Below are 25131 nucleotides of genomic sequence, written 5' to 3' on the forward strand. Positions count from 1 at the left end.
CATTATATACAGTCTGAGGCGCTTGAATCAGCACTTGCACAGTCCCCCCGGCTGAGCCAATCTTAAGGGTTCTACGCGCCAAACTGCTCCCGGCAGTGTCCTATGGCCACCTGGCTTTCCCTGGCAAAATGGATATATTTCTAGCAAAATATCAAATAAAGGCTTACAAGAAAATATTTTCGGTTCCCCAGCATGCTAAGAGGACGAGACTGAGACTCGAGCTGCGCCTGGAAAGCGCAGATCTTCACTGCCTGGGAGATTTAATTAAATTTTACATCCACACTCTACGTGCACCTGCTCAATCTATGAAAGAACAATTGCAATCAGTATTCACAGACAAACTTTCTCCTTGGTACAGACAGCTGCACGTGGCCATCTCCACATTAAAGATTGAAATCACCAACTTTACTAATCCAATCATTTCCCTGCCAGTGTGGAAAAAAACGATAAAAAAACAAGTCACCTTAGTGTCATTTGAGAGAGATGTTGCTCGGCTTCCAAAACAATCGCTCCTTGCAGCTTTGAATGACTCGTATATCAAGGGGAAACCTCAACCATATTTTAGCTGCTCTCTTCAATCACTGACTCGTAATAAAATTATTTATATGAGGCTGCTACCACTCCCAATTCATGACTTCAACCCGCTGTGGGCTCGGAAGAATGGCCAGCTAACATGTAGGCTCTGCAACTATCCATATGAGTCCTGGTTTCATCTGTTATGTTGTTGTCCTCACCTTGCCAATGACCGCCGACGCCTACTGGCCCCAGTTTAACGGGAAAAGTTACTGAGACATTGCAGGGAAGCATCGGATTTATGCTTCAGTAATAACTCAGCCCAAGTCTTAGCAAGAGCTGTGAAGTTTGTTAATATTATCCTAATTGCATTGCATAATGCTCAGCATTAAGCAACTGTCAAACTCTATCCTTACTTGCACATATGAACGTCGATAAAAGTCAAACTCTTTATGATAAGCACTGTGACACTTAATGTAAATACAGCTGATTTATAAATGTATACATAATTTTTCTTTTTCTTCTGCTTTTATTAACTCATATTTTAATCCTTGAATTTTATTAATACGTTTGTATGTTATGGTTTTAATTAACTGTAATAAACTAAACTACTGTTTGTGGGTGTTCCCGACACTGTAGCTGGCCCGCGACGCCGCAGTCAGCCAGAACTGTTTGGCTTGTTTTGCTCACGACGCCGTGATAGCCCCGTATGGAGCTATCGACATCAAGGAACTGTTTTTAGATCGTACTTTGATAACTGTAGATTTTTAAGTAACGTATTGTGGATTTTTATCGTTTTTGGTCTTGTCTTAAGTATATAAAAATATTAGATATTTTTCTAAACTGGTGTGGTGTCCTTTTATAGTGCCTAGACTGTATTACTGTTGGTACTATTGGTATTACTGCCGCTAAGATAAGCCTGACTGCTCGTGCCAAGCTACCAAGGGGGTGAGCAGGGGTTATTTTAGGAGTGTTTAACAAATAAGGAAGGTGCACTCAACAAGAGTCATTCAAAAACACAGGTAAAGTCCATTTATCTTATTTTTATTCCAAAAGGTTGTAAACAAAACGGCAAACAGCCAACGTGTTTCATCCCTTTTGCCAAGGAACTTCTTCAGGGCTATAGATAAATTGACACGAGTAATACTGGAAAGGCGATTCACACAGTATCCCAAAAGATTATTAGGATCGATGTACTGGAAAAATATTCAGCAAAGATGTATATAGATGACATCAAAATACGGATTGGATAATAATGTAAGGGTCACTTCCATATTAAAAGGGTCACTTCCATATTAAAATAGACCATGAAAGCATAACAAGTGATGCCAATGACAAAAATAGTTTGTGGTTATAATCCAGATTTGTAAGAAATAATGATAACGATAACCGTGCCATACAGCATGATAACTGGCAGCCAGTTTTTGTCATTGGCATCACTTGTTATGCTTTCAAGGTCTATTTTAATATGGAAGTGACCCTTTTAATATGGAAGTGACCCTTACATTATTATCCGATCCATATTTTGATGTCATCTATATACATTTTTGCTGAATATTTTTCCAGTACATCGATCCTAATAATCTTTTGGGATACTGTGTGAATCGCCTTTCCAGTATTACTCGTGTCAATTTATCTATAGCCCTGAAGAAGTTCCTTGGCAAAAGGGACGAAACGCGTTGGCTGTTTGCCGTTTTGTTTACAACCTTTTGGAATAAAAATAAGATAAATGGACTTTACCTGTGTTTTTGAATGACTCTTGTTGAGTGCACCTTCCTTATTTGTTAAATCTTTGAACTCTGTAGCATCATTCAACGACGGATGCTGGAAGTGGATGCACCGCTCTTTGACAACATGAATTTGGGGAATTTAAGTGCTTAACCCTTGTCTGTCGTTGGTGACTTTTTGTGTTTATTTTAGGAGTGTAACTCCCTTATCCTGACTAGGAAGAAGGGTCCCTATTTGGACAAAGGTGAGAGCATTTGCCAACTAGAGACCCCCATTTCTAACAGGGGTGTAAAAGAAATGATCATATCACACCCATACTGTTTTCTCTTCACTGGCTTCCTATCGACGCAAGGTCAATTTACAAGACTGCCTGTATCACCCACAATGCCTTGCTCGCCTCCACCCCTCGCTATCTGGCCAATAAACTCAAAATCTCAGGCAGCTCTAGACACTCACGCAATGCGGAAAGCTTACTGCTCGAACCTCCTACCTTTAAAAGGGAAAGATTTAGGGCGCAATCCTTCTCTGGTAATTTGGCCAGAATCTGGAACTCACTTCCTTAATCCCTCTGAACCACCGCCTCTTTCCAGACTTTCAAAACAGATCTTAAAACTCTCCTCCTCCTCCTCCAAAGGCACTACCTGGAATAATTCAACCCATTTGTTTACCCTTAAGGCCATCTAGCACTCGCATGAGGTCAACTTTAAAATATGTAATTTACTCCTATTTTAACCTAACGTGAACACCTTTTTATTATTTTACAATATATATATATATGCAACTTGTAAGCGTTGGAACTGTATATATGTAACTTGTTGCTGTGTTTAGTCCATCTTGTGTGACTTTTGTAACTGTATATATGTAACTTGTTAGCGTGTTTAGTCGATCTTGTGTACCTTTTGTAACTTACCTGATCCTTTTGTAAAGCACTCCGACACCTTTGGGTAAAGTTTGCGCTACATAAAGCTACATTAAATAAATACAAAATAAAGAAGGTGCAGTATCTGTGTGCTCATTTGGGTAGAGTGGAAAACATGGACGTAAAAACATTTGCACCGAACACAGAGTGAGGCAATGCAAATAACCAAAATCGCCGTCAGCCTAAAGGTGCTAGAAAACATATTTTTAAAGCTTTGTTTTTATTAATGCTCGATACTCCGAATTAGGGGATCCCCCTTGAACTCGTCACAAACAACCAGCGAAGCTACTTCTCTGTGACGTGAGTTGGGAGGCCATTATCGTGTCTGTCGCTAGATGGCACTGTTGCTCCAGCAAGAAAAGACGGATGGGGTTTTGCAGCGATCTAACATCATTAGTCCTCGAGGGGCGTGTTTTCCTCGACTCTTCGCTAAGTGGCGCTGCTGCTGTTGGAATGCAGGTCTCCCCCACGCACAGAAAGCAGTGGCTGGTGAATGTTTTCTGCTAAGTGCAACTTTGACGTAGTTGGCCCGGCCAGAGAACGCGTGCACAGACAGAAGTTCGTGGAGAGTCCCAGCTGCATCGCCGGGGAGCCAACCGTGCAGCCGGCTTCTAGGCGCTATACTCTAACTCCAACGGACCTAGAAGAGAACACGCGCAGTAGTTCAAGAGACATCCCCCTTCCCGCCTCTGTATGAGGTCCGCAGGGCATGTGACCGCCCTTCACCCCGAAGAGGAAAGGTCAGTTTAAGATGTGGCCCTACTGTGGCGAGGAGCCCCGGGAGCCTTAAACCCCCGGAGATAGGAGCCCGGGGCATGGCACGGCTACAGACAGGAAGGAGGAGGTACGTAGCTATGGGAAACGAGTGTGTTTGGGTTCGTTGGGTGGGGGCGGGGGAGGCTTTCTCCTGTGCACAGACAGACTCACCCTGACGTGGTGTGTGCCAAGGACTTGAACCGCAGGAAGGGGGCGGGGCGAAGGAGGGGTGCACATGTCAGCCACATGTAGGCAGACGAGCTAAGTGCTGATCCTATTGTACTCGGTGGGAGGGAACGAGGGTGTTTCCCAACCCATAAGTTACTGGGCAAGTAAGGAGTTGGCATAACTCTGTGCCCCTCGGCCACGGGGCTGCACCCTCTCTTCCAGTCTATGCTGTAAAGGGGTGGAAGGGTTCTGACCAGAATCCCCTGCAGTGAGGTGAGCGTTCCCTGCCTGTCCTGTAATGAGGTGGGTGCTGCCCGCCTGCCATGCAGTAAAATGGGTGCCACTCCCCCTAGCTTGTCTTCTCTGCAGTGAGGGGGCCCTCCTCCCCAAGTTGCACTGTTGTGGCGTTGGTGCCCCCTCCAGGCTGCCTGCCTATCTCCCCGCCCCCCGCCATGTGCTGACATCGATATCCCCACAGACCTGCCCTGTATTGAGCTTGTTCTAACCGGGGGGTCTTCTGTGCCCGGAACCAGGTGGATATAGATAAGAAGAGACCTGTAGTCCCGGCATGCACGCGCCTTTTTGTAGGTAAAGTCTCCTGGTGTGGGGTCAGCAGAGATAGGAGGTTTAGACAGCGGGTGGTCCCAAGAGAGGCTCTGGTGACATTACAAGATGACGCCGTGTCACCGGGTACAGCATGTTCCATCCACCCTCCTTCTTGTGAACTTTAGCCTATATGAGGGGAAACAGTACTGCAACTTCCAGAATGCCCTTTTCTGTTATCGGACTACACTTCGCTGATACTTGTATCTTCGGTGACAGGAGGTCCGGATAATGACATTCTGGTATCCCTGGGATATCAGCGCGGGGAGTGGAAGAGTAGGGGGGGAAGGTGATCCATTCACTAGTAAACTGGCCGCGAGGCCAATAGAAAGGGGGGGCAAGGATGAGCGGCTACTGAACGAGGAAGCCTCCGAACTCCAGTGTCTCACAGGACGATGCATATTCCAGTGCCTCATTTATCCCAGGGCTTACTTTGCATTATGGGACTTGCAGTCCTGATTTTGAAATGATATCTGCAGGACTACAAATTCCAGAGTGCAAATACAAAATAACTTACATTCACGAGTCACTCTCACGTGGACGTGTGAAACTGGAGTTCTCTGAGGAGAGTTTGAGAACAAAAGGTACTTTTCACTAGTTTGGGGTTGGGCTCCACGTGATACATTCAGGGGCCGTGCTGACACATGCGAAAGGTATACATCAGTCACAGCCAGCAGGCTGGTCATGTGTGGCAGACCTGGGCATTGGAAGATCGTGGCACTGCCTCCCCCCAGTCACTCTCCTCTGCTCTCCCTTTCTGCAGGTCTGGAAGCAGCAGCCCCTCGCCCCCTCCTCCACATGAGGCGGATTTTCCACTGATCGCGGAGTGCAGCGCCCGGTTACAGAACCAGCGGGAAGTTTTCAAGAAGGAGCAGCTCCTGCGGGCACCCCTCTCTGCCACCCACTTCCTGCTCACGCTGTGCATCAAAGCCCTCGTTCCTTTGGGACTGTCCTGCGGGCACGGCCGGGCCCTTCTTCGGGGCGCTTTCAGTTGGATACCGGACCGAGTGGATTTATGTTGGAGCTCTGAAGGAACGACCTCGTAATCACCTGCTCACCCCGCTGGCTGGCAAAGATTGGGCGGTGATGCCGAGTGCCTGATCGCCTTCCTCCGGGGTGACCCCTCACCCCCGCGCAGGGAACCCGGCCATGGAGCTGCGGGTCTTGTGTGGGTTCCTCTACTGGCTTCTGCTGCCGCTCTCTCTTCTGGCAGGTAAGGCCACTTTTCTTCCAACTTTTACTCTGTGTCTGTGATTTGCTTATCCCAACACCTGTACAGGTGCCGGTCTGGTCTGTTTTTGTAGCGCCTACTGTTGGCATTGTTAGCTCATTGATGAAAGAGACGTGCGGTGGTGAGATAAGTGTTGTGCTCAGAATCACACGTGGTTGTTAAGTGGGGATACAGAGTACTGCACTTCTTTCATTCGAAATTGAGTACCAGCACTTCTCGGCAAGGTCTCGATACTTTTAAAGGGAGAGTACAGGCCCTTCGCAGTACCAGGCTGGTGTGTACTTGCATTTTAGGTGGAAGAACTGGCCTTGCTCCAGGGTGTGAACAGGAGCAGAGGGGTGCCATGGCGGAAGCCTACACGGTAGCTCAGTTGGCTAGCACCCCTGCTGCAGGTGCTGGTGAGACATTGGGGACACTGGTTTAAATCCACGGAGCTAGCTCGGCCTTTTATCCTGCATTAGTCAACAAAAAGTGCCATTAATTTGGGTTGTAAAAATACCTTTTAACATCCTCGAGCCATGTTGCTGTCACACGATGGAGCTGTCATACATATATCTACACAGCGTGTCTTTACAAGTTAAAAACTGCCCTGATATGCGAAGGAGGGCCACTTTTATTTTGGTGCCAGGACATAATTTCTGTCCGAGTGTGTTTGTGAAGCGCGTGAATGTATGAGAGGGCGGGTCCTGCCTCGGGTGCGCCTCAAGGCGCCCTTAATCACCCTTTCGCACACATGCTTGGTCCTGTCCGCTCTGTTCCCTGGCTGTGGGAGACTTGAATGTAATCGGCAGCTAATTAACGCAATTACCCGCAGTGAGCCGCCCGGCTCTGCAGCATTAGGCGCGCGCCCACAGGTCTCGAGGCCACTGAGTCTGTGACTGCAGGTTCAGGGGAGGGTGAACAGCCCCAGGGGGCGAGGAATTCCGTTCCTGCAGCCACCTGTAACAAATAAAACTCTGCATGTGCATAGCACACGGTATCACTTCCGGTGTGTCTAGGCACTTTGATCAGTTTGAAGCAAGGCAACTAAAATGTTATAGCTGTGGCTTGGCTGAGCGGCCTGTCGGTGTCAGGCGTGAGTTGCTCGTACAAGCCTGCTTCTTTTTGGCACTCTGGGATATGTAGTCCAAGTTTTGTAACCGGAAAAGCGAAACTATAAGTACCAAATGTCAGGTGACAATCTAAGGGACAACTTAAGACATTCGCGGGCCTCTCTTTTACCAAGATGCGAGGCTGAGATACAGAAGGGGGTTCAAATATTGACTTTGTGCAAGTTATGCAGTGACCCAGTGAGCTGGTTTAACTGTATCCGTCGCTGTTTGTTTATCATTCAGACCTCTTGTCTCTTTCCTCCTGCCGCCCATCATAGAGAGGGAAAGCCCCTCTTTCTGGTAGACAACGCGTCACTCCGTATTTAAAGCGATTTCATTTCATCTGTGCAATTAATAACCTCGTTTTCAGTGACATTTAATACCCATCAGTGGGATGCAGGGTGAGTGGGCTCGGTCAGTGCCCATGGGACATTTCTTGTTTGTTCGTTCATCACGTCAGTGATTTTTCTGAAGCAACGCCTCTTCCGTGTGTTTTTTCTGCAGCTGAACTATGTTAATTCGTGTACTATGAGTTGCTTTGTGTCTCACAGACTTCTTCTTTTGCTACATTGTATTGTTTGTATCCAAATTGTTGCCCGATCTAATCTGCAGATCTGAGTGTGGTAGACAGAAGGGGGGGGGGGGGGGGTTGGCTCAAAGGCCTCTGGTTGTCACGTTTCGGGCGCCACTTCCCAGATGCATAACATTCTCTCAGTAGGTTTCTGCTTCTCATGTGTATTTTAGTTTCTTGTTATATGCTTGCTTCTTGGTTAATTCTTATTTTAAAGGTGGTGTGATAGTAATTACTCGGCAGTGCTTAATTTGTAAAAAAAAAATAAGTGCCAGGGCACTTGTCACAAGGCCACTGCGGCTACCACCACACATTGCCCCTGGCAGCGCTGCCAATGATAGTAACACAGCTACCAACCATCACACTCCTACAAGTGAGACAATTCGCACTATTCCAGGCCCCCAAAAGCTAAAAGAATGAGTTCCGCTGCAGGCATTAGTCATTTTTTATGTACATTGAATTAATAATTAAGTGCTATTGTGGTAATCTCTAAATTAGCCAGAGGGTGCCACTTTATGGCAGACTGCCACAAGTGCCGGTGTTGACAATTCAGTGCCGGTACTGAGCACTGGAAACCACCGGCTCAAATCAAGCACTGTTACTAGGGCATCTTTGGAGGCATGGACATAGTTTTAGGACGTACAGAGGCTCTTACAGCTGCCCATTAAATCGTTATTTGAGGTCTAGCCATCTAGATACAGATTTAGCTGCCCCTTGTTTCCCCAAAATTCTTATTAAGCATACGTACATATTGACATCGATTTGGGGCTGTCTGTTAGCCTTGTTCATTCATAGACCTGTTCAGATGTCTTTCACACATTGATTCCAACAACCACAGCATGCAACATTGGGTATTGGACCAGCCCACTTTCGTCCCTGACTGCCTTGCAATGTGAGCGACAGCAAATGTGTAGCCTGAAAGGGAGTACACTTCAGGGTTGCTGGGCCACCTCTTTATTTTTATATTTTTGCCATTTTGTGCATATATTTGTACAATAAAATGAAACCAGGCACAGCATCCTTGCTAAAGCCCCACCTATTGGCCTTGTGTATGTGTGTGTGTGTGTGTGTGTGTGTGTGTGTGTGTGTGTGTGTATATATATATATATATATATATCTTCTGAAGTACAGTAAAATCACAGACTAACAGTAGGGAGTTTTCAGCGAGTGCATGGGGACCATTGATGATATTTTCTTGCCCAGAAGAGACCCAGCCAGGAACAATCTGTGCTGTAACACTGCACTTTAATTGGACGGGCCTTTCGAAGCACTGAGTTGTAGCCCTGTGGTAGACGGTCCAGACAGGAAAGCTAAATGAGACCTTGCAAAATATTCAAACCAGCCTCAAAATGCAAGTGGATGTGATTCGTAAAATGCCACGCAGGCTTTAATTGTTTTGACCCGGCAGCCAATCCTACTCTGACAACAGCCCTCTAGCCTGCAGCCCACTGGGGTTATTCCAGAGAGACGGAATGGCCAGTCCGGCCCTGGTTGGTGACTCTTGATAGATTGTTTGGTAAAGTGGTGCACGGTTGTAGAGCTAAGGTTCAGTGGTGGTTGTATACCCTGTAAATGTCTAGGCTTTTCCTCAACATGCTTTGTGGACAGTGTAGAGGGTATCAAACTTTAAGCTTGGCCTCCAATAGAAGTCAGTGAAGCACTTTCATTGCTGTTCGATGTTCTCATTATGTGTGAGAATGTTTGGTCACATTTAGCCGACCCGTCTTGCCTTTTTGACACCCATGAATTAGTTTCTTCGGGATCCCTGCATTGATAATATTGCAGATATCTCGTTATCCTTTTGCGGGAAGCTCCGGCGTCTTTCTACTAAAGGTCTGGCTTGACAGCAAAGCTGTCTGCAAAATCTGTTACCAATTCTTTAAAATATATGTAGACGCAGCGCTTAGTTTGTAAAAGAATGAATGCCGGGGCTCTCGTCACGAGGCCACTGCTGCTTGCACCACACATTGCCCCTACCAGCTGCCAATGACACTACAAACACAGCTACTGACCATCACACTCTTACAAGTGTGACATTCATACTATACCAGGCCCCCAAAGCTATAAGAATGGCTTGGAGGCAGGTATTATTCATTGTAAATGTAAATTGAACTAAAAAACGGATGTTGTGCTCATACCTAAATTAGCTAGAAAGCGCCACCATGTGGCAGACTGTCATAAGCCCTGGTGCTGGCAATTAGGTGCCGGTGCCTAACACCAGAAACCATTAGCTCAAATTAAGCACTGATGTAGAGTGGGCATTGGCTCCACCCAGAGAAGTGGTGCCTAGTCACATCATGCTGTTGGCTATTTGGTGAGTCTTCTAGGAAATGTTTCAAATGGAATGCACGAGGGTCTATTTCACATCTGTAAAGCACACTCAGTTGTCACTCTTTATCTCCCCTTCATTTCTTTATTTACTATATGCATTTTATACTTGAAACAATCCTTATTTGTATTTCTCTTACCAGCACCGGCAAAGCCAATACGGCATGCTTTAATGTGAAAAAAACATAATTTGTGCTTACTTGGCATGTAAACCGCATTTGCGGATGTCTGTGTTTACATGCATTTGCTCACTAAAGCCAGACCTCCTGGCTTTGTTAATTCTTGTTTCTCCTTGAATGTGCAGTATAAAAAGACAAAACAAGATTTGTGCGGTAAAGGTGTTTTTATGTGTTTGGAGGAGAAGTTTTGTATATAGTGGTATAATGTCTTATTCTGCTCATTTAAAGAGCCCTGAGGCACTGTAAATGTAAATGTATGTGTCTTGTAAAGCGCACTGCTGCCCTGAGGCGTCGTGGCGCTGTAGACCGCTGGGGAACCCGTCCTGGCTATCCCTGTGAGATGGTCCCTCCTGGGTATCTCCAAGGTGAAACCAGGCATCCCCGGCGAATGTGGGGGGCCGTTGTGGAGATGAGGCAAGCTAATGTCCAGAGTTGCCGAGTGTGATCCCTGGTTAGAGTAGGCACCGAGGCGAGAGTTATCGAGTCCGCTGGCCCTGGTCCACGACCCTGCCACGTCGGGAATTGAACCCTGGTCCTGGGCCGTCCTCTGCTTCCGGGTCTGCTGCCTCTAACCAGTGAGCCACAACACTCCACTTAAAAGGCACACTTAAAAGGCACAGAGGTTCAAATAAACAACATTAGAGTTAGTCGGTCACAGCAAATGGTGCACATGGTGACTGAAGTGCCGAGTCTAGGTGCACCAGGATCTGTGTCTGATGTACTTACATGAATAGCACGTTCGGGTAGGTTCACCTCATAGGGCGCATTCAGTCTTCCCATTGCGGTACTTGCTGCAACACCTCAAGACTCGACTGATGGGCAGATTCCCAGGAATGTTTACCTACTCAAGTTTGATGTGCAAAAATGTCAACTCCAACTTAATGTGACTGATTCAGACAATAAAGATCGCCACAGTCATACTTTTAAAAAAGGAATGTGGAAACTGGGGTTCATAAAGGATGTTCAGGGGTGATCACTGGTAATATTGACAACGCTGTCAAAGCTGTTGTAACTTTGTGGATATTCACAAGCAGCTCCCATGTATCCTCCCCCCCCCCCCCCCTAGTGTATTGTAATTCAGAATAGTCCAGAGTAGGTGTGTGTTTGGAGTAAAATATAAAAGCACCCCCATATATTCAAAAGGTGTAGGAGAGAGATTTCTACACAAGAAAACAAGTTTTCTATCTAGATAAAAAATTGGGAAACAAATATGCATTTTTTTTTTCTTTTTTTTAACAATTTTTTTAAAATATTTTCCATTTCCATCTCAGCATCATCTCTTTCACAATTGATGCATTCAATACTCAGGAGTACTGTGCTCCTCCCTTCACCCCTACATAGTTGTCATATTATGCAACCACAAAAGTTTACATTATTACCCACACTCTCGTTGCCTATCATTCGCCAACTTCTGCCCTACCACCCTCCTTTATCTCTATTCCCCTTAATCTTCCCCAACTCCATAACTTCTATTCCTACCCACCCCTCCCCTCCCCTCCCCACCAGTGTGCTCCCCCAACAGCAGTTAATCTCAATGTGTCTTGATCTATAGGTGTATGCTCTCTGTGCGCCTTTGCCATTGCTCGGCTTCTCTCCCCTTGCCACCCATCTCCCTCTCCTCCGGTTGTGCTTTCAGTCCTCTCAGCCTCCCTTGCGCTGTTTACTACCTGTGGTCTATCTGTGGGCAGGCTCATCTTCTTGGTCTCCTCCAGACCCGTGTAATGCTTCAACTAGTGCCTCCCAGGCTCGCGCCACTTCCAACATCGTCTCTTTCTGGTACCTATGCGCCAGTCGTAGCTTGATCACACTTTCACTCGCCGCCCACTTAAGGAATTCGTGTCTCCACCTCTGCACTCTAGGTCCCTGGCTATGCTTCCAGTGGCTGGTTTGGGAAACAAATATGCATAAGCAGATTTCTTCTAATTCGTTAGTCTTGATAATATGTTTAAATCCAACCTCTGCACCACCCCTCCCATCACTGGGGAAAGGGATATGAGGGTCTGCCCAGCAGAGGTATTGAAGCTTTCTTATCACATTCATAACTGTCTTTGATAATTATGCCAAAATACAGTTGTTACAGTCCATAAAAATAGTACGCATAAGAGAAAGGGGAAATAGCCCTCATATTTGTAACTGTTCATTAAAGTTTATCACCTAGAAGTAAGACCTTAGATGACTACCTAAGAATATCCTGTTATTGTATACAATACATGAAGCGTTTTTCTCTTGTAGAGTATTGTATGTCACTGTTTTAGATATGTTTAAGCTCTTGAAACCAGACATGACCCTTCTTAACAAACAGGAGCGGCCAGTTTTCAGGAGGAGGGGCGGGTGGGAGGTAAGGGGGAGGGGCAATAGGTATCGCGGCAGATTTAAAAAAACCTTACCTCCAGCCATCCCTGCCAAGCTCTTCTGCTCCTCTTCACCTCTTCAGGAAGGCACAGACTCCCAGAATGCCCTGCGGCCAATCTTGAAGCTGCTCTCGCACATGAAAGCAGCTTCCGGATTGGCCTGAGCACCCTCGATTTGCGCTCCAGGACAGACTGTGAGTCTGTGACTGCTCTGTCCAACGCAGCTGCGTTGCTGGGTTGGAGAGAGCTTTGACTGCGCATGATGGTTTGGCTAGCATGAGGCGGCCGGCCAAACCGTCATGCGCAGTGATGGGAGTTCACTACCACTCCCTTCAGTGCCTGTCACCACCAGGCCCCGCCCCCAAGACTCCGCAGGCAAGGAAAAATAAAACAAGTGCTCTTTTATTTGTATTTTCCTGCTGTTTTGGGGGGAAGGAGGGCGGGGGGCGACGCTCCTCCGTCGCGGTTGAGAAACAAATAAAACGAACTAGCAAAAATAATTAGTTTCTATGCCTGCTTGCATTTGTGCCATTTAAGCGCTTTAAATAGACGGTGTTACTATTAACCAGCCTACATGTACTCACCTGTGAAGGATGAATTGATGATTCGGCCTTGCTGTGATTTAGTTCTGCAGGTCACACCAGATGTCAGCAGCAAGTGCATTGAGCCATCTTGCCAAAAGTGTTTGCAAGAGTAATATAAAGTAGTTCATGTCATCAGTGAGTTCGTTCACCTTCGCGGGCTGGCCTCAGCTCCTGTCTTGTTTGCTGTGGCAGTGCACAAGCCTTTAGTCTGTCGTTTGAACCCATCTTTGCCTCCAAGTTGGGATGTAGTGAAACCCAACTGTTCCTTCCATTCCTCTGCTTTTGGCTGCATTTTTTACTGCTAGGGCAAAACTTTGTACTGAAGAAGACAGTCTCAGAGGATTGGCTCCCGGGACGAAATGCTGACTTTAATTCCAATATTGGACTGCATTTACTAAATTAACACTGTTGAGAGACAATTGAGTTAATTGAGAACTGTGTCCTGACCAGTATTTGATACTGCAGCCAATAGGAGTGCTGTGAAGACCTGTTGGCATATTCTCAATAGCCACTTCTTCACAACTCACTTGCACTGCACCAGCTCACTTTTATTTGAAGCACTCTTGAGTCATAAATATTTAATTGACTGCAACATAAATTGTCTTTTTGTGTGCATATATGTAGGGCTGATTTGTACTTAGGATTATAATTATTTGCTAATTCATTCAATGATCTGCAGCGATATATATGGAAATGCATATTGAATAATTCTGAAGGAACCACTGTTGTGTTGACTGTATAGTAACTCCGGTTCCTCTGCATACAGGAGTGCCCCATGAGGCATTCTTTCTGCACCTTCGTGAGTTATTGTACCTGTAATATTTTATTATGCTGCAGAGACTACAATCTTGATATAGGTTCGGAGCAAGGCCGTACTCAGGAGTGGCCGGTGTCAGAGGAGAGTGTCGAGAGACGGCAACGGGGGGAAATAAAATAACTTACCTGCGGCCTATAGCCCACCCCTCCGTCTGTCTTCTGCCCCTCTTGAGGCTACACTGTAGGCACAGACTCCCCTGCGGCCAATCCTGAAGCTGCTCTCATGCATGCCATAGCGGAGGAGCTGACGCTGGTCGTCCTGCACCATTGCTCCACATTGACATGCGAGAACTTTGTTTACTATAAATATATGAAGAGAAACTAAGAACTTCCATCCACTTTCAGGTTAGAAGCTTGGAAATATTTACCGCTGCAAGTACCGGAATGTTTAGGGAGGCTATGCGCGTTGACAAATAAAGAACGCATGCCAGTATGTTGAGAAGAGTGCGTTGAAGACCTTTCCTACTTAAGAAGTTCATAAGTCTGGCATCGCCAGGTGCTCTTAATGGAATTAAGGTTATTCTTTCAGATTGTTGTCTTGTTTTATAATTTTGAAGATGATATAACAGCAACATACTTTGCAGTGCTAGAAAAAATATAATCATGCCAAAAACTTCCTCCTTTCAGAAATCTTTGCTCTGTTTGGGGCTGGTTTACTCCTTTCTTCCTCCAGTTTCTTTCTGCTGTTTGAAAGTTTCAATAGGTTATGCTGCTTTAAGGATGGCACCAGTAACCTTTCTGGGCACTGAGATGGGGTGTACCCTGACCCCTCTTCTCTCGGAGTATGGCAAGGCATGACAGTAAGATTATTTCCCTTTGCTCTTTGTAGTCCATTTTCTTTGAAAGAGCATATAGTCTTAGGAATCCAGCCGCAAACCTGAATACATTTTTAGGTCTCACCTGACCCAGCGCATGCGCTGCTCTGGCGAGACTTTTTGAGAGGGCTCCAAAAAGTGCTACCAGGCCAGCCTAGACCTACAGTTCATGTGCGCGGCCGCGCGCGCCGCGCTTGACGCGAGTACTTTCACTTTCGCGGCCGCACGGCCGCTTTGATGTTTGATCGCGATCACTTTTGCGGCCGCACGGCCGCTTGGCATAGCCAATAGGTCTCGCTTTTGGGGCCTTATAAGTATTTAGTTATGCAACTGTTGCATGGCTAAACACTTACAAGGTCCCAAAGACGAGACCTATTGGCTATGCCAATGCTTGTTTTTAATGTCTGGGTTTTGATTGGCAACAGTCGTCAAACCAATCCATTGCTAACAATATATATAGAGTGAGCTTTGAGTCCTCCCCTTTCAACCATTGGCATTCTTTGACCAGCTTCTTACAGCCATTTGCTGGAGACTTCGTCAATCACGTCTTGGCTCAGCCCAGCGGTGTATTCAACTCTCACCTGATGCCGCTGGCTGTTTGGGTGTATCCGTCCATGTCTACTTGAAGGCTTGCATTGACCTGCATGTGAGAGTACTTTATAACTATATCCATCACGGTCCACTCCACAGGTGTCTCGTTCTAATGTTTTAAAGCTGCATGCTTTAGCACATTTCATCTATATGCCTTGGCTTTGCCAATGCTTGTATAGACTTCATGCATGAATTATACAAGGCATGGGCGTTCAGCTACCCAGGCATTTGGGGCATACTTCCCATGAATGTTGCTACTTTTATGGTTTGAAAATTCTGCATTAGGGACTAAGAAACCTAAATTAAAACCTGACTACCCCATCTTGAACAACGGCGTGACGCTGGTAGTATTGCATTATTCACCTTGTGCCTACATCACCTGCTCTGCCAAAACTGGATTTGCAAAAACCTCAGCTGGGTACAACTGTTCTGAAAGTCCATTTGTTCCTCCCACCCAAATTAATAAAATGAGCAGTGTTAATCAAGAAGCATTTATTTTTAAGTAATTTTCTCCAGTAGTAAACATATCACTTCAAGTTGCGGCACTTATTGCAAAAATATTTCATCAGCAGAGAATAGATACCTAAAAAGACATTTGGGGTTACAAATGCTTGTCTTGTCGTCACAGTTCTCAATTGGCCTCTGCATAGAATAGTTAACTTTTCAGAAAGTTCCTGAAGACAAGTTAATCAGGCTGCACTCTTGGGGGTAGAGAGTGTCCAAGATTGTAGGTTCCTCTACATATAGGGGTCTACTCCCATGTTTTTTCCCTTCGCATTTCCTGTTTTAAATGGCAGCTGCAGGGGTAAGTGGAACAGTACAACGACGGGCACTCATTAAGACCCAGAAGAGCGATGGGAAAGCGCAGTAGTGAATGTTATAGGTGCCCTCAGTGTTCACAACGATTCTAGGTCTACATACATCTATGGACTGATTTGCATGTCTTTGCCATTTGCATGCATTCTTTCAGATGGTCTCTTCGTTGCATGCCGCGGCTGCTTAAATATGTAAATCATATGTAATTCCAGAATGTCGTGTGTATTGTGAATTGAACTATGAATTTACTTCTGCTTTCTAATAACAGCCGTTCCAATGAGACTGTTTCATACAAGTTTTGTTAAGTAGGACTCAAAACCCCAAAATTCCTATTAGATCATTGCTGTGGTTGCTCCACTATCTTTATTTTTTATTTTTAGGGCTGCGTTAGGACTATGTGAAGTTGGAACAAATATGTCTCGTTTTCCCGCAAACTGGAACTCCGCATGCCATTACAACACGGTTGTTACAATGACTGCGTTGTAACAACGCATGCCATTACTCAAGTCGGTACAACTTGCTCTGTGGGGGGCGTGGGGGCGCTGGGTGTTGGAATAGTATAATTTACTATTCCAACTCCTGTCTGTGCAACAGTAGGGAAGGTGTTGGATTTTAAATCCAACACCTTCTGACCCCTAGAGCAAGTCGTTGTTCTGACTTGTGGAGTAATGGCATGCGTTGTAAGAACAGTGTTGTAATGGCATGCGGGGTTCCGGTTTCGGGGTAAACGATGTTTACCGTTGGAACATTTGAAAGATGCTCCCTTTGATCACTGCGTTTACTAGCGCAGTGAAGGGCAGGTCCAAATAAAAGATCACATCTAGATTGTGGGTTAGACTGTTATCAAAGGTGGTGGTGAATGGGATAGGGCGATTCCATCCTTTGTGCCTCCCAGCATCAGACATAGGAAGTTCTGCCATCATCTAGTAAATAATGTGGTCCAGCACTCGGTGGCATTGATTCTTTTTCCATTGCCAAGACGGGTGAATTTGTGTCTTCCGCTTACATCTGGAACTTCAGCACATGTTGCTTATTCACTACGTTAATGGCCACATGTATGGGGATTTACCCTGGGGCACAAGTTAAATGGACCTTACACTTTGTTCAGAGAATGCTATTCTTACCCCCTTTTTACAACTGCTGATGATTGATTGGACCCACTCCCTGACCATACTTGAGATTCCTTCAGCGGCTGCCCCGTTATCAGATAGCAGTGGTTTATCACTTTATTTTTTTGGGAAATATTTTTATTAACAGTTTTGCAATAAAATCACATTGCATCTCATTCCAATTATTTGAACTACAGTAGTATTGCTGTTCAGTAGTAGGACGTATATCATTTACTCTAGGGGGGGCATCTGTCTAATTGTCTACATATTCTCTTCGCAAAGTGATGTCTGGAGGAACTGGGGAGTAAAAAGTGTGAATGTATTGAGGAGGGAGTCGGGGTGTTTGCATTGGATAGGGCGTCTGGGTCACGTCCGCTATAGTCTGTAGGTGTGTCACAGCATTGCTTATGGGCTATCATTTGGACAACGTTGTCAGTTGCAGTATACGGTGCAGTGCACTGTGGAGTTTTTGTGCATCATGTGTTGGTTGGGGCGGTGGGGGCAGTGTCCTGCGTATTTCCAATTGAAGTTCGTGCTTCCGAGTCTGCTGAGTTGTGCTGGGAGCTGCCAAGGTCGGTACGCATTTGTAGTTGCTTGAACTGTATAATAACAGGGCCCACTCCATGGATATAGGATGTTTTCGCATTCCTTTTACCTCCTCCTCCCTTAGTGTTTCTTTTTCTGCTGTCTCCCATTTCTGTACCGCTCCCATCCACGCCTCTATTGGGGGGCCTAATGGGACTCGCCAGTGCATGGCGATACTTCTTTTTGCTAGTAGTGTTGCTAGTGATATGAAGCGGACGGGCACTTTGTGTATCTTTGGTCTTTGGAATATTCAGAGTGCGATTGCCTCCCAAGTGTGTATATCTGTAAGACCTGTGAGTTCTTTGAGTGTCTCGAGGATTATAGTCCCGTACGGTTGTAAGGTGGGGCAGCTCCAGAACATGTGGCGGAAGTGGGCGTCTGGTGAATGACACCTGGGGCAGAGAAATTGGGTGTCCGGGTAGAACCGTTGCAGGCGTGCTGGTGTTTGGTACGCTCTATGTAGAACATAGAACTGTATATTTTTGAAGCGTGCATTTCTAGATACTTTTTTGGAGTAGACAAGGGCCAATTCCCATTCTTTGTCGTGTAATTGACGTTCAAGTTCATCTTCCCATGTGGCTCGTATGGTTAAAAGGGGTTTATTTGTGAGTTCTCTTATGGACTTATAAAGCCACGTGACTAGGTGACGGCCCGTACCCATATACAGGATGGCACGAATGACCGGGTGTGTTGCTGGCTCGCCTGTAGAGAGGTTAGAGTGTGGCCGATAATTTTCTAGTAGCTGTCGGTGGATTAAAAACTGACCCGAGGGGAGATCGTAGTCCTCCATGAGCTGGCAATAAGGTCTGAGCTGCCCATCTGCGAATAGAGATTCAGCCTCCGTTAACTCACATTCCGTCCATATACGGAGCATGGTAGTAGTGAAGTATTTCTCCTGTCTGGGCCAACCGACCAGCGGCAGCCGAGGGGAGTAGTGTGGGGTCTCTGCCGACATGCGGTGTATTCTTTGCATGCATCTACGGGCCACCGATACCTGCAGCGGATATGTCCGCCGTGGCTTGGTGCCTGGGAGCAGCAGGCGGCAGAGTTCCGGGGTAGGAACCGGGCCTAGAGTCGTGTGTGTTTCACCTGTATGCCGCCAGAAAGTACGACTCGAAGGAGGGTGTGCCTAGACCCCCTTGTGAGGTGGGCAATTGTAGTTTAGTGAGGACTATCCTGTGTCTGTTTGCCCTCCAGATGAGCGAGCGGAGGAGCGAGTCTAGGTTGCGGAAAAAGGCCTTGGGTGGAATTACCGGTAAATTCGTAAAGTGGTACGGCAGCCGGGGACAATGATCATCTTAGGTAAGGCCACACGGCCGATTGGGGCCAGCGGAAGGTTCTTCCAGAAGCCCACCGCCGATCTGATTCCGGCCAGTACGTTGCGATGATTGCCCTCATAAATGTCTTTGGGGGAGTGGTATAGGCGGATGCCAAGATATCGGCGGGCATTTGTGCTCCAAGGCAGACTCTGCATGCCGATTCGCACTTCATGTGGCGCGAGGTGTGGGTGCAGTGGGTGGATTGTGGATTTGTCCCAATTTACTTTAAATCCGGACGCTTCCGCGAACACTATCAGGATTGTCCAGAAGGGTGTGAGGGCCGCGGTGATATCTCGGATGTATAAGAGGAGGTCGTCCGCGTACATGGAGACACTATGGATGGTGTCCGCTATGGGGATGCCCCACTCGGTTCCCTCCTGGCGTAATTGTATAGCCAGAGGTTCCACTGCCAGGGCGAAGATCAGGGGCGATAGTGGGCACCATTGTCTTGTACCTCTCTCTACCTTGAACGGTGACGATATGTAGCGGCCCATTGGAATGCGAGATGTAAGCTTGGAATAGAGAAGCTGTGTGTATGTTAGGAGGGTAGGACCTAGGGAAGGTTATGTAATATTCGAGAGGGAAGCCGTCTAGGCCCGGTGCCTTGCTACGCGCTAGCGCACGGATCGCATGGATGACGTCAGTTGACGTTATTTCGGCGTCTAGTGTAGTTTTGTCTGATTCCGTGATGTGTGGGATAGGTAAGGGGTCTAGAAAGTGGTCTATCGCCTCCTGTCCGAACTGTGTCGGGGTGCGGTAGATCGTAGTATAATAATGTTGAAATGCACGTAAGATGTCCGTTTGGGATCGCACTAAGTTACCAAGGGGGTCCATTATCTCAGTGATGGGTTTTGGGTCTGTGTCCTGTTTTGCTAGCCATGCTAGGAGTGTGCCTTTTTTATCTCTCTCCCTATGCATTCGAGTGGCGTAGGCTCTAAAATTGTATTTACGTAAGTCTGCCATGGCAGCTGTGTACTGTGTTTTGGCCTGCGCCGCAGCATCTGCATCTTCTCGTCTTGTGAGTGTAGCTAACTTTGTTTCGGTGCTGGTGAGTGTTCGTTCCAGTGTGCGTTTCACCCCTACTATTTGTTTGATGAATGCTCCCCGAGCTACTACCTTAAATGCGTCCCATTCTATCAGTTTGGATGTTGCTGTCCCCGCGTTGTTGGTAAAGTAGTCCTGTATGTTTTGCCCATGGTCGTGTTTGAAGACTTGGTCCATCAGACAGTCACGTGGCAGGCTCCAAGTGGGCACCGGGGGACGTGGGGGCCTCCAATGAATGCGTAATATATGAGCATCATGGTCAGAAATAACTCGGCCTAGGTAGTCCGTGTGCTGGACTTTGGGAATCAGTGATGGGGAGCATAAAAATCTATCTAATCGGATCCGTAAGTTGTGTGGAATTGAGTGGAACGAGTATAGTCGTGATAGAGGGTGGTGTGCTCTCCATGTTTCTACTAGTGCCCAGTGCGTGATCCATCTTCGAAAGTGCTCTGTCTGTTTCGGAGCAGGAGAGTGTGGTGGTGGCGGGTGGGATCTGTCTAGTGCGATATTGAGCGTGCAGTTGTAGTCTTCTCCCTAGGATCCGTGGGATAGATGCGAATTGGGCTAGAACCCCAGTGAGGGAATCCCAGAATCTGTCTTGTTCAACATTCGGAACATATATGCTACCTAATAGGATGGATTGTCCATCCAAGAGCCCCTCCAGCAGTGCAAATCTACCCTCCTTGTCTACCACTCTCCGGAGCTCTTGAAATGGGGTGCCTGGCAGGACCCAGACATATGCAGAGTATGACGTGGTACATATGGTTCCACGCCATCTGGCCCGTAGTTTGTTGATTTCTGGCGTTGTGAGTGTGTGTCTCTTGTAGGAATGCTATATGTGAGTTTTGGCGTTTCATGTAGGAGTATGTTGAGTACCGTTTGCTAGGCGTATGGAGGCCCCATGTGTTTAGGGTTATGATACTAATGTCTGTGCTCTGCATTTGGGTATGCGGTGATTGTTACCTGTGCACGTTGGTGTGATAAATGATGGCTGCGTCATGGATTCTGGCGGTGCCCCAGCTGTGTGATCATCAGAAATGGAGGTCGGTGACGTCCATCCGAGTAGGATTGCTGCCCTGTTGCGTGCATTCCCTGAGGGGTAAAGGGTTAGAGTGAACCGGGACGGTGAACCAATAACCGGGGTTGGGAAACAGTCCCAAAGCCTGGGACCTATCAGTGGGGCCGATACGTCCAAACTGACTCTCATGGAACTAGAGCGTGAACAATTGATACATGGGGGTGGCAGTTTGTGCCTACGAGGTGGAGTCCCGACAGGGCATTTGCAGGATCAATGTTCGTCATCTGGACTGTGGACCATCAGGGATGACGTGATGCACGTTGCGGGTGTGTTCTATTTGTGTGTGGCAGCATAGGTCTACTAGTCGAGCAGGTCACTTCTAATTACAGACTTGCGCTTCCATTAGTGCATATCATTGGCGGTCTGTGGGGTGACCTGTGGCAAGGTGATTCAGTCGGTTTTGGATTGAGTCTCATCGCTATCGTATTCTCCTTCCGATGAGAAAAGGTGCGGGGCACAGTCTGTCTTCCTCCGGCGGGGTGGGCCTAAGATCTGCCACCGCTTGCCGGACATTGCGTCGGTCTTGAATGATCTGCCCCAGGCCAGGGGATTCCAGGGCGTGGATTTCTGTTAGCTCTCTCCTTCCATGTAGTCTCTGTTTTTGTGTTTGTTGTGGGCTGCGCTGTCTGTTGCGTGGTGCTTTTTGTTTCCACTCCCGTTTGGCCTCTTCTGTGGAGCGTTGTGTGCAGTGGTCGTCTGCCCATTCGCACGCTTCTTCGGCATTGGAGAAGAACTGGGTGGAGCCAGCATAAATGATTTTTAGTCGGGCTGGGAATTGTAATGAATATTGTATATTGTTCTCCCACAGTCAGCGTTACATCTCTAGGAACGATGATCTTTGTTTCTGCACCGCCCGAGTATAGTCAGGAAAGATCATAATGTGTTTGTTTTCCACCTGGAGGGGGCCCGTGCTTCTGGCAGCCCTGAGCACCGCATCACTGTCGTAAGTGCAGAAATTTAGCTAGCATCGGCCAGGGTGGGTTCCGCGTGCCGGTTTGCGGGCTGGGACCCGGCGAGCTCATTCTATAGAGAAGAAGGCTGTTCGGACTGTGGTTGGGGTGAAAGATTTCACCCAGGCCTCCATGTATGCGAGTGGTTGTGCCCCTTCGACTCCTTCTGGAAGTCCCAGCACTCGGATGTTGCAGCGCCGCGAGCGCCTCTCCAAATCATCCATACGCTCTTCCACGGTGACCAGGCAACCCAGGACAGTCTGGAGCGTTTTTTGTTGTGCGTTAACGGTGGGTTGCAGGTCTGCTATAGACTTCTCTCCGTCTTTTACTTTGCCGGCCAGCTTTCTGTGATCGTCTCGGATGAGACTGATGTCAGTGGTTAGGGTGCCGAGTCGCTCCTCCATGGAGACTCTAGAAAGTTCGATTGCCGCTAGTACTTGGTCAAGTTTGTCCGAGATAGTCGGTTCCGGTTGGGTCGTGGACAGCTTGGCCAGTGTATGAGTGTGCGGCAAGTTCTCCGGTGCAGTTTCTGGTACAGTCATATGCTGCGTAGCTCTGGGCTTCCCCATTTCGTTGTATGGGGCGAAGTTCTTCGTGCCATGTTTTACTGGCGGTAGGGGTGCAGTTGGTGTGGTGCCTCTTTGTGGCCAAGTTACCTCTCCAGTTGACCGCTTGAAGTAGGGTGTATAGTGCGTCCGCTGGTCACTCCCACCCCGGTCGGGCCTGCTCCGTCGAGTCACCAGTCGCACTCGTGGTGGGCACCTCCGGCGGCAGTCGCACCCCGCTCGACTTGTTTCTTATCCCCCACCACGTGTGGCGTGTGTTACCAGAATCAAAGAGAGAAGAAGGTACTCTACCTATATGTTTCAAAATGTACAGTGTATCATCTCATTGGTATACTAACACTTAAACTAGACCTACAAAGCAAACAGTTTCAAAGAACTTTCAGCACATAGCCAAAGAAAGATTCATTAGTGTTTTATTTTTCACTTTAGTCAATTTCAGAGAAATAAATTCAATACATAGGATTATTGGTAATTTGTAAAAATAACATAAAATAACAATACACAAATATGAATAGGGCCCAGTCACAATCAAACGCACACAAGCTCACAAACTAATACCGGTATCATATCACGCCATAAAAACAGACATCATACATTGACACATAAAAATCCAAATGGCCAACTAGAGGTCCAAACAGCCACAGTAATCAATATATGGACAAAAGCATATCAACATTCAATACTGTGCTAAATGGTACATGTTCGAATTTAAGGAAGTAGGGCTTGGGTGGACCTCGTGGAAGCGCCGACGCGCGTTTCGGTGAACGCACCGAAATGTTGGTGCCACCTTCCTCAGGGCGAACAAGGAAATAATTTTAGGGTTTTTGCTGGGACCTGTGAAAACTATAGGCGTGGCAGATAAGTCAAGATGAAGACACAGACGGAACCGCTCTGGCCTCAAAAGAACGGGGGTCAATGCGTTTACTTGGGTAGAATCTGCTGTTAAGGATGTTGAGGACTTGAAGTCAGAACCAGACCTTTCAACAGTGAGATTTCAACGGCGTGATAATTAGATTTTGATCCCAGGTAAAACTAGAACGGGGAAAGCAGGGATTTTTATATCGATAAAGAAAGATTGCAAGGGCAACAACGGGTTATCCACGGAGATACTCGGCGTGGCAGTAATAAGCGTGCCTGATAACGCGCGAGCCACATGGAAAAACGCCGCCAGTTGAAGGGACTCCGAGAGAGGAGAAAGGATGTCCTCAGGCAAGGGAGTGGAAGTAAACGACCGGTCCGTGTGTTACCAGAGCCCAGCATTTATTCCGTCACGAATCTCTCCCTTCTGGCGTTTCCGCTGTGGTATCGCCCGTTATGGATGGCGTTCAGAGGGTCCCTGCACACCTAGAGTGTCTGTGCTAGTTGCTGGCGGTTATGCGCGTCATAGGCGGTGCAGTGGCACAAGGCGGGCATCGAGGGGGTTCCAGGCACCCGCCTTCTGTGTCTGTAGGTGAAGCAGTAATGTAATCGTAGGTTTTAATCTACCTTTGAGGCCTCCATGTTAAGGTCAGGCAGTGGCTGTCGCTATGCGTGGTCTGTCCTTAGGTGTTGCGGTCTGGGGAATTGCACATCCAGCACCAGTTAAATCAGAACGAATCCCCGCCGCTCACCTCTTAGTATGCCACACGAAAGTCCCCTGGGGATGTTCGCTTGTTGGTCTGGCTGTTTCCTTAGCTCGCGGGCGCCATTTTGAAGTCAGGCAAGTCCGGCGCGAATCGGCCCCGATTATTGAACCGGGGGGGCACGGGCGAGCCGTTCCCTGTCATCCGCGCGTTGGTGTTGGCAAAGTCCACCTCAGGGGTAGCTCCCGACGTTCTCCGAGGAAATTCACTGACCAGGTGAGGTCGCATTGCTACTTGCGCCGGGCTGCTGCCGACAGCCTTCAGCCCTTTCTGCAGCATGATGGGCGTGCAGCGGCTGGCAGGGTTGATTATAGCTGAGTGAGCTCTGACATGTCCGGTCTTCTCTGGTCATCGTGCTTAGGCACTCCCGGCCCGAGGATGTTCTTTTGTGGCTGGAACACAGCCGCGTAGGAATCAGGGCTGAGCGCGGACACACAAAGCAAAGGCGGACGCTATCGGGCCCCGGGGTGAAACAACTGCAGTTTTCTCAGCGAGTGCTGTAGTATTTCAAAGTTCTTTGGTATCGCTGCGTGCAGCTTCTGTTCCGACACCAGTGAGACGATTAGATGCCAGATTCGACGATGTGGTGCTGTCCGCGTGCCTGCCCGATCGTGGAGTCTCAGCAGAGCACGTCCGCCATCGTAGCCTGCTTGGCCATTCCACTGGTTTATCACTTTATATGCTGACTTTAGGTCAAGGGTACTACATCTGGCAGGTGGTCTTCCTAGTGGGCACAGAGGTTTTACTTAACATTCACCACTATGGTTTCCTATTATGCTTCCGGTTCTCAATTCCAGT

At 47.4% G+C, this 25131-nt stretch overlaps 1 protein-coding gene across 4 annotated transcripts in view; it reads left to right on the forward strand.

Moving 5' to 3' along the window:
- The first annotated feature begins 3706 nt into the window (after positions 1–3706).
- PIEZO1 (piezo type mechanosensitive ion channel component 1 (Er blood group)) overlaps positions 3707–25131 on the forward strand; it is an 854808-nt gene continuing 833383 nt past the window's right edge. For 3 of the 4 annotated variants that reach the window (XM_085638610.1, XM_085638612.1, XM_085638613.1), the window contains exons 1-2: positions 3707–4004; positions 5451–5900. In XM_085638610.1, the coding sequence (XP_085494736.1) occupies positions 5837–5900 (64 nt within the window). In that variant the 5' untranslated portion in view covers positions 3707–4004; positions 5451–5836. Of the gene's footprint in view, positions 4005–4262; positions 4358–5450; positions 5901–25131 lie in introns of those variants that run through there. The other variant, XM_085638611.1, reaches the window with a different exon arrangement.

This window comes from Triturus cristatus, chromosome 12 (genome assembly GCF_964204655.1).
Source record: "Triturus cristatus chromosome 12, aTriCri1.1, whole genome shotgun sequence".
In the NCBI taxonomy this organism is placed as follows: domain Eukaryota; kingdom Metazoa; phylum Chordata; class Amphibia; order Caudata; family Salamandridae; genus Triturus; species Triturus cristatus.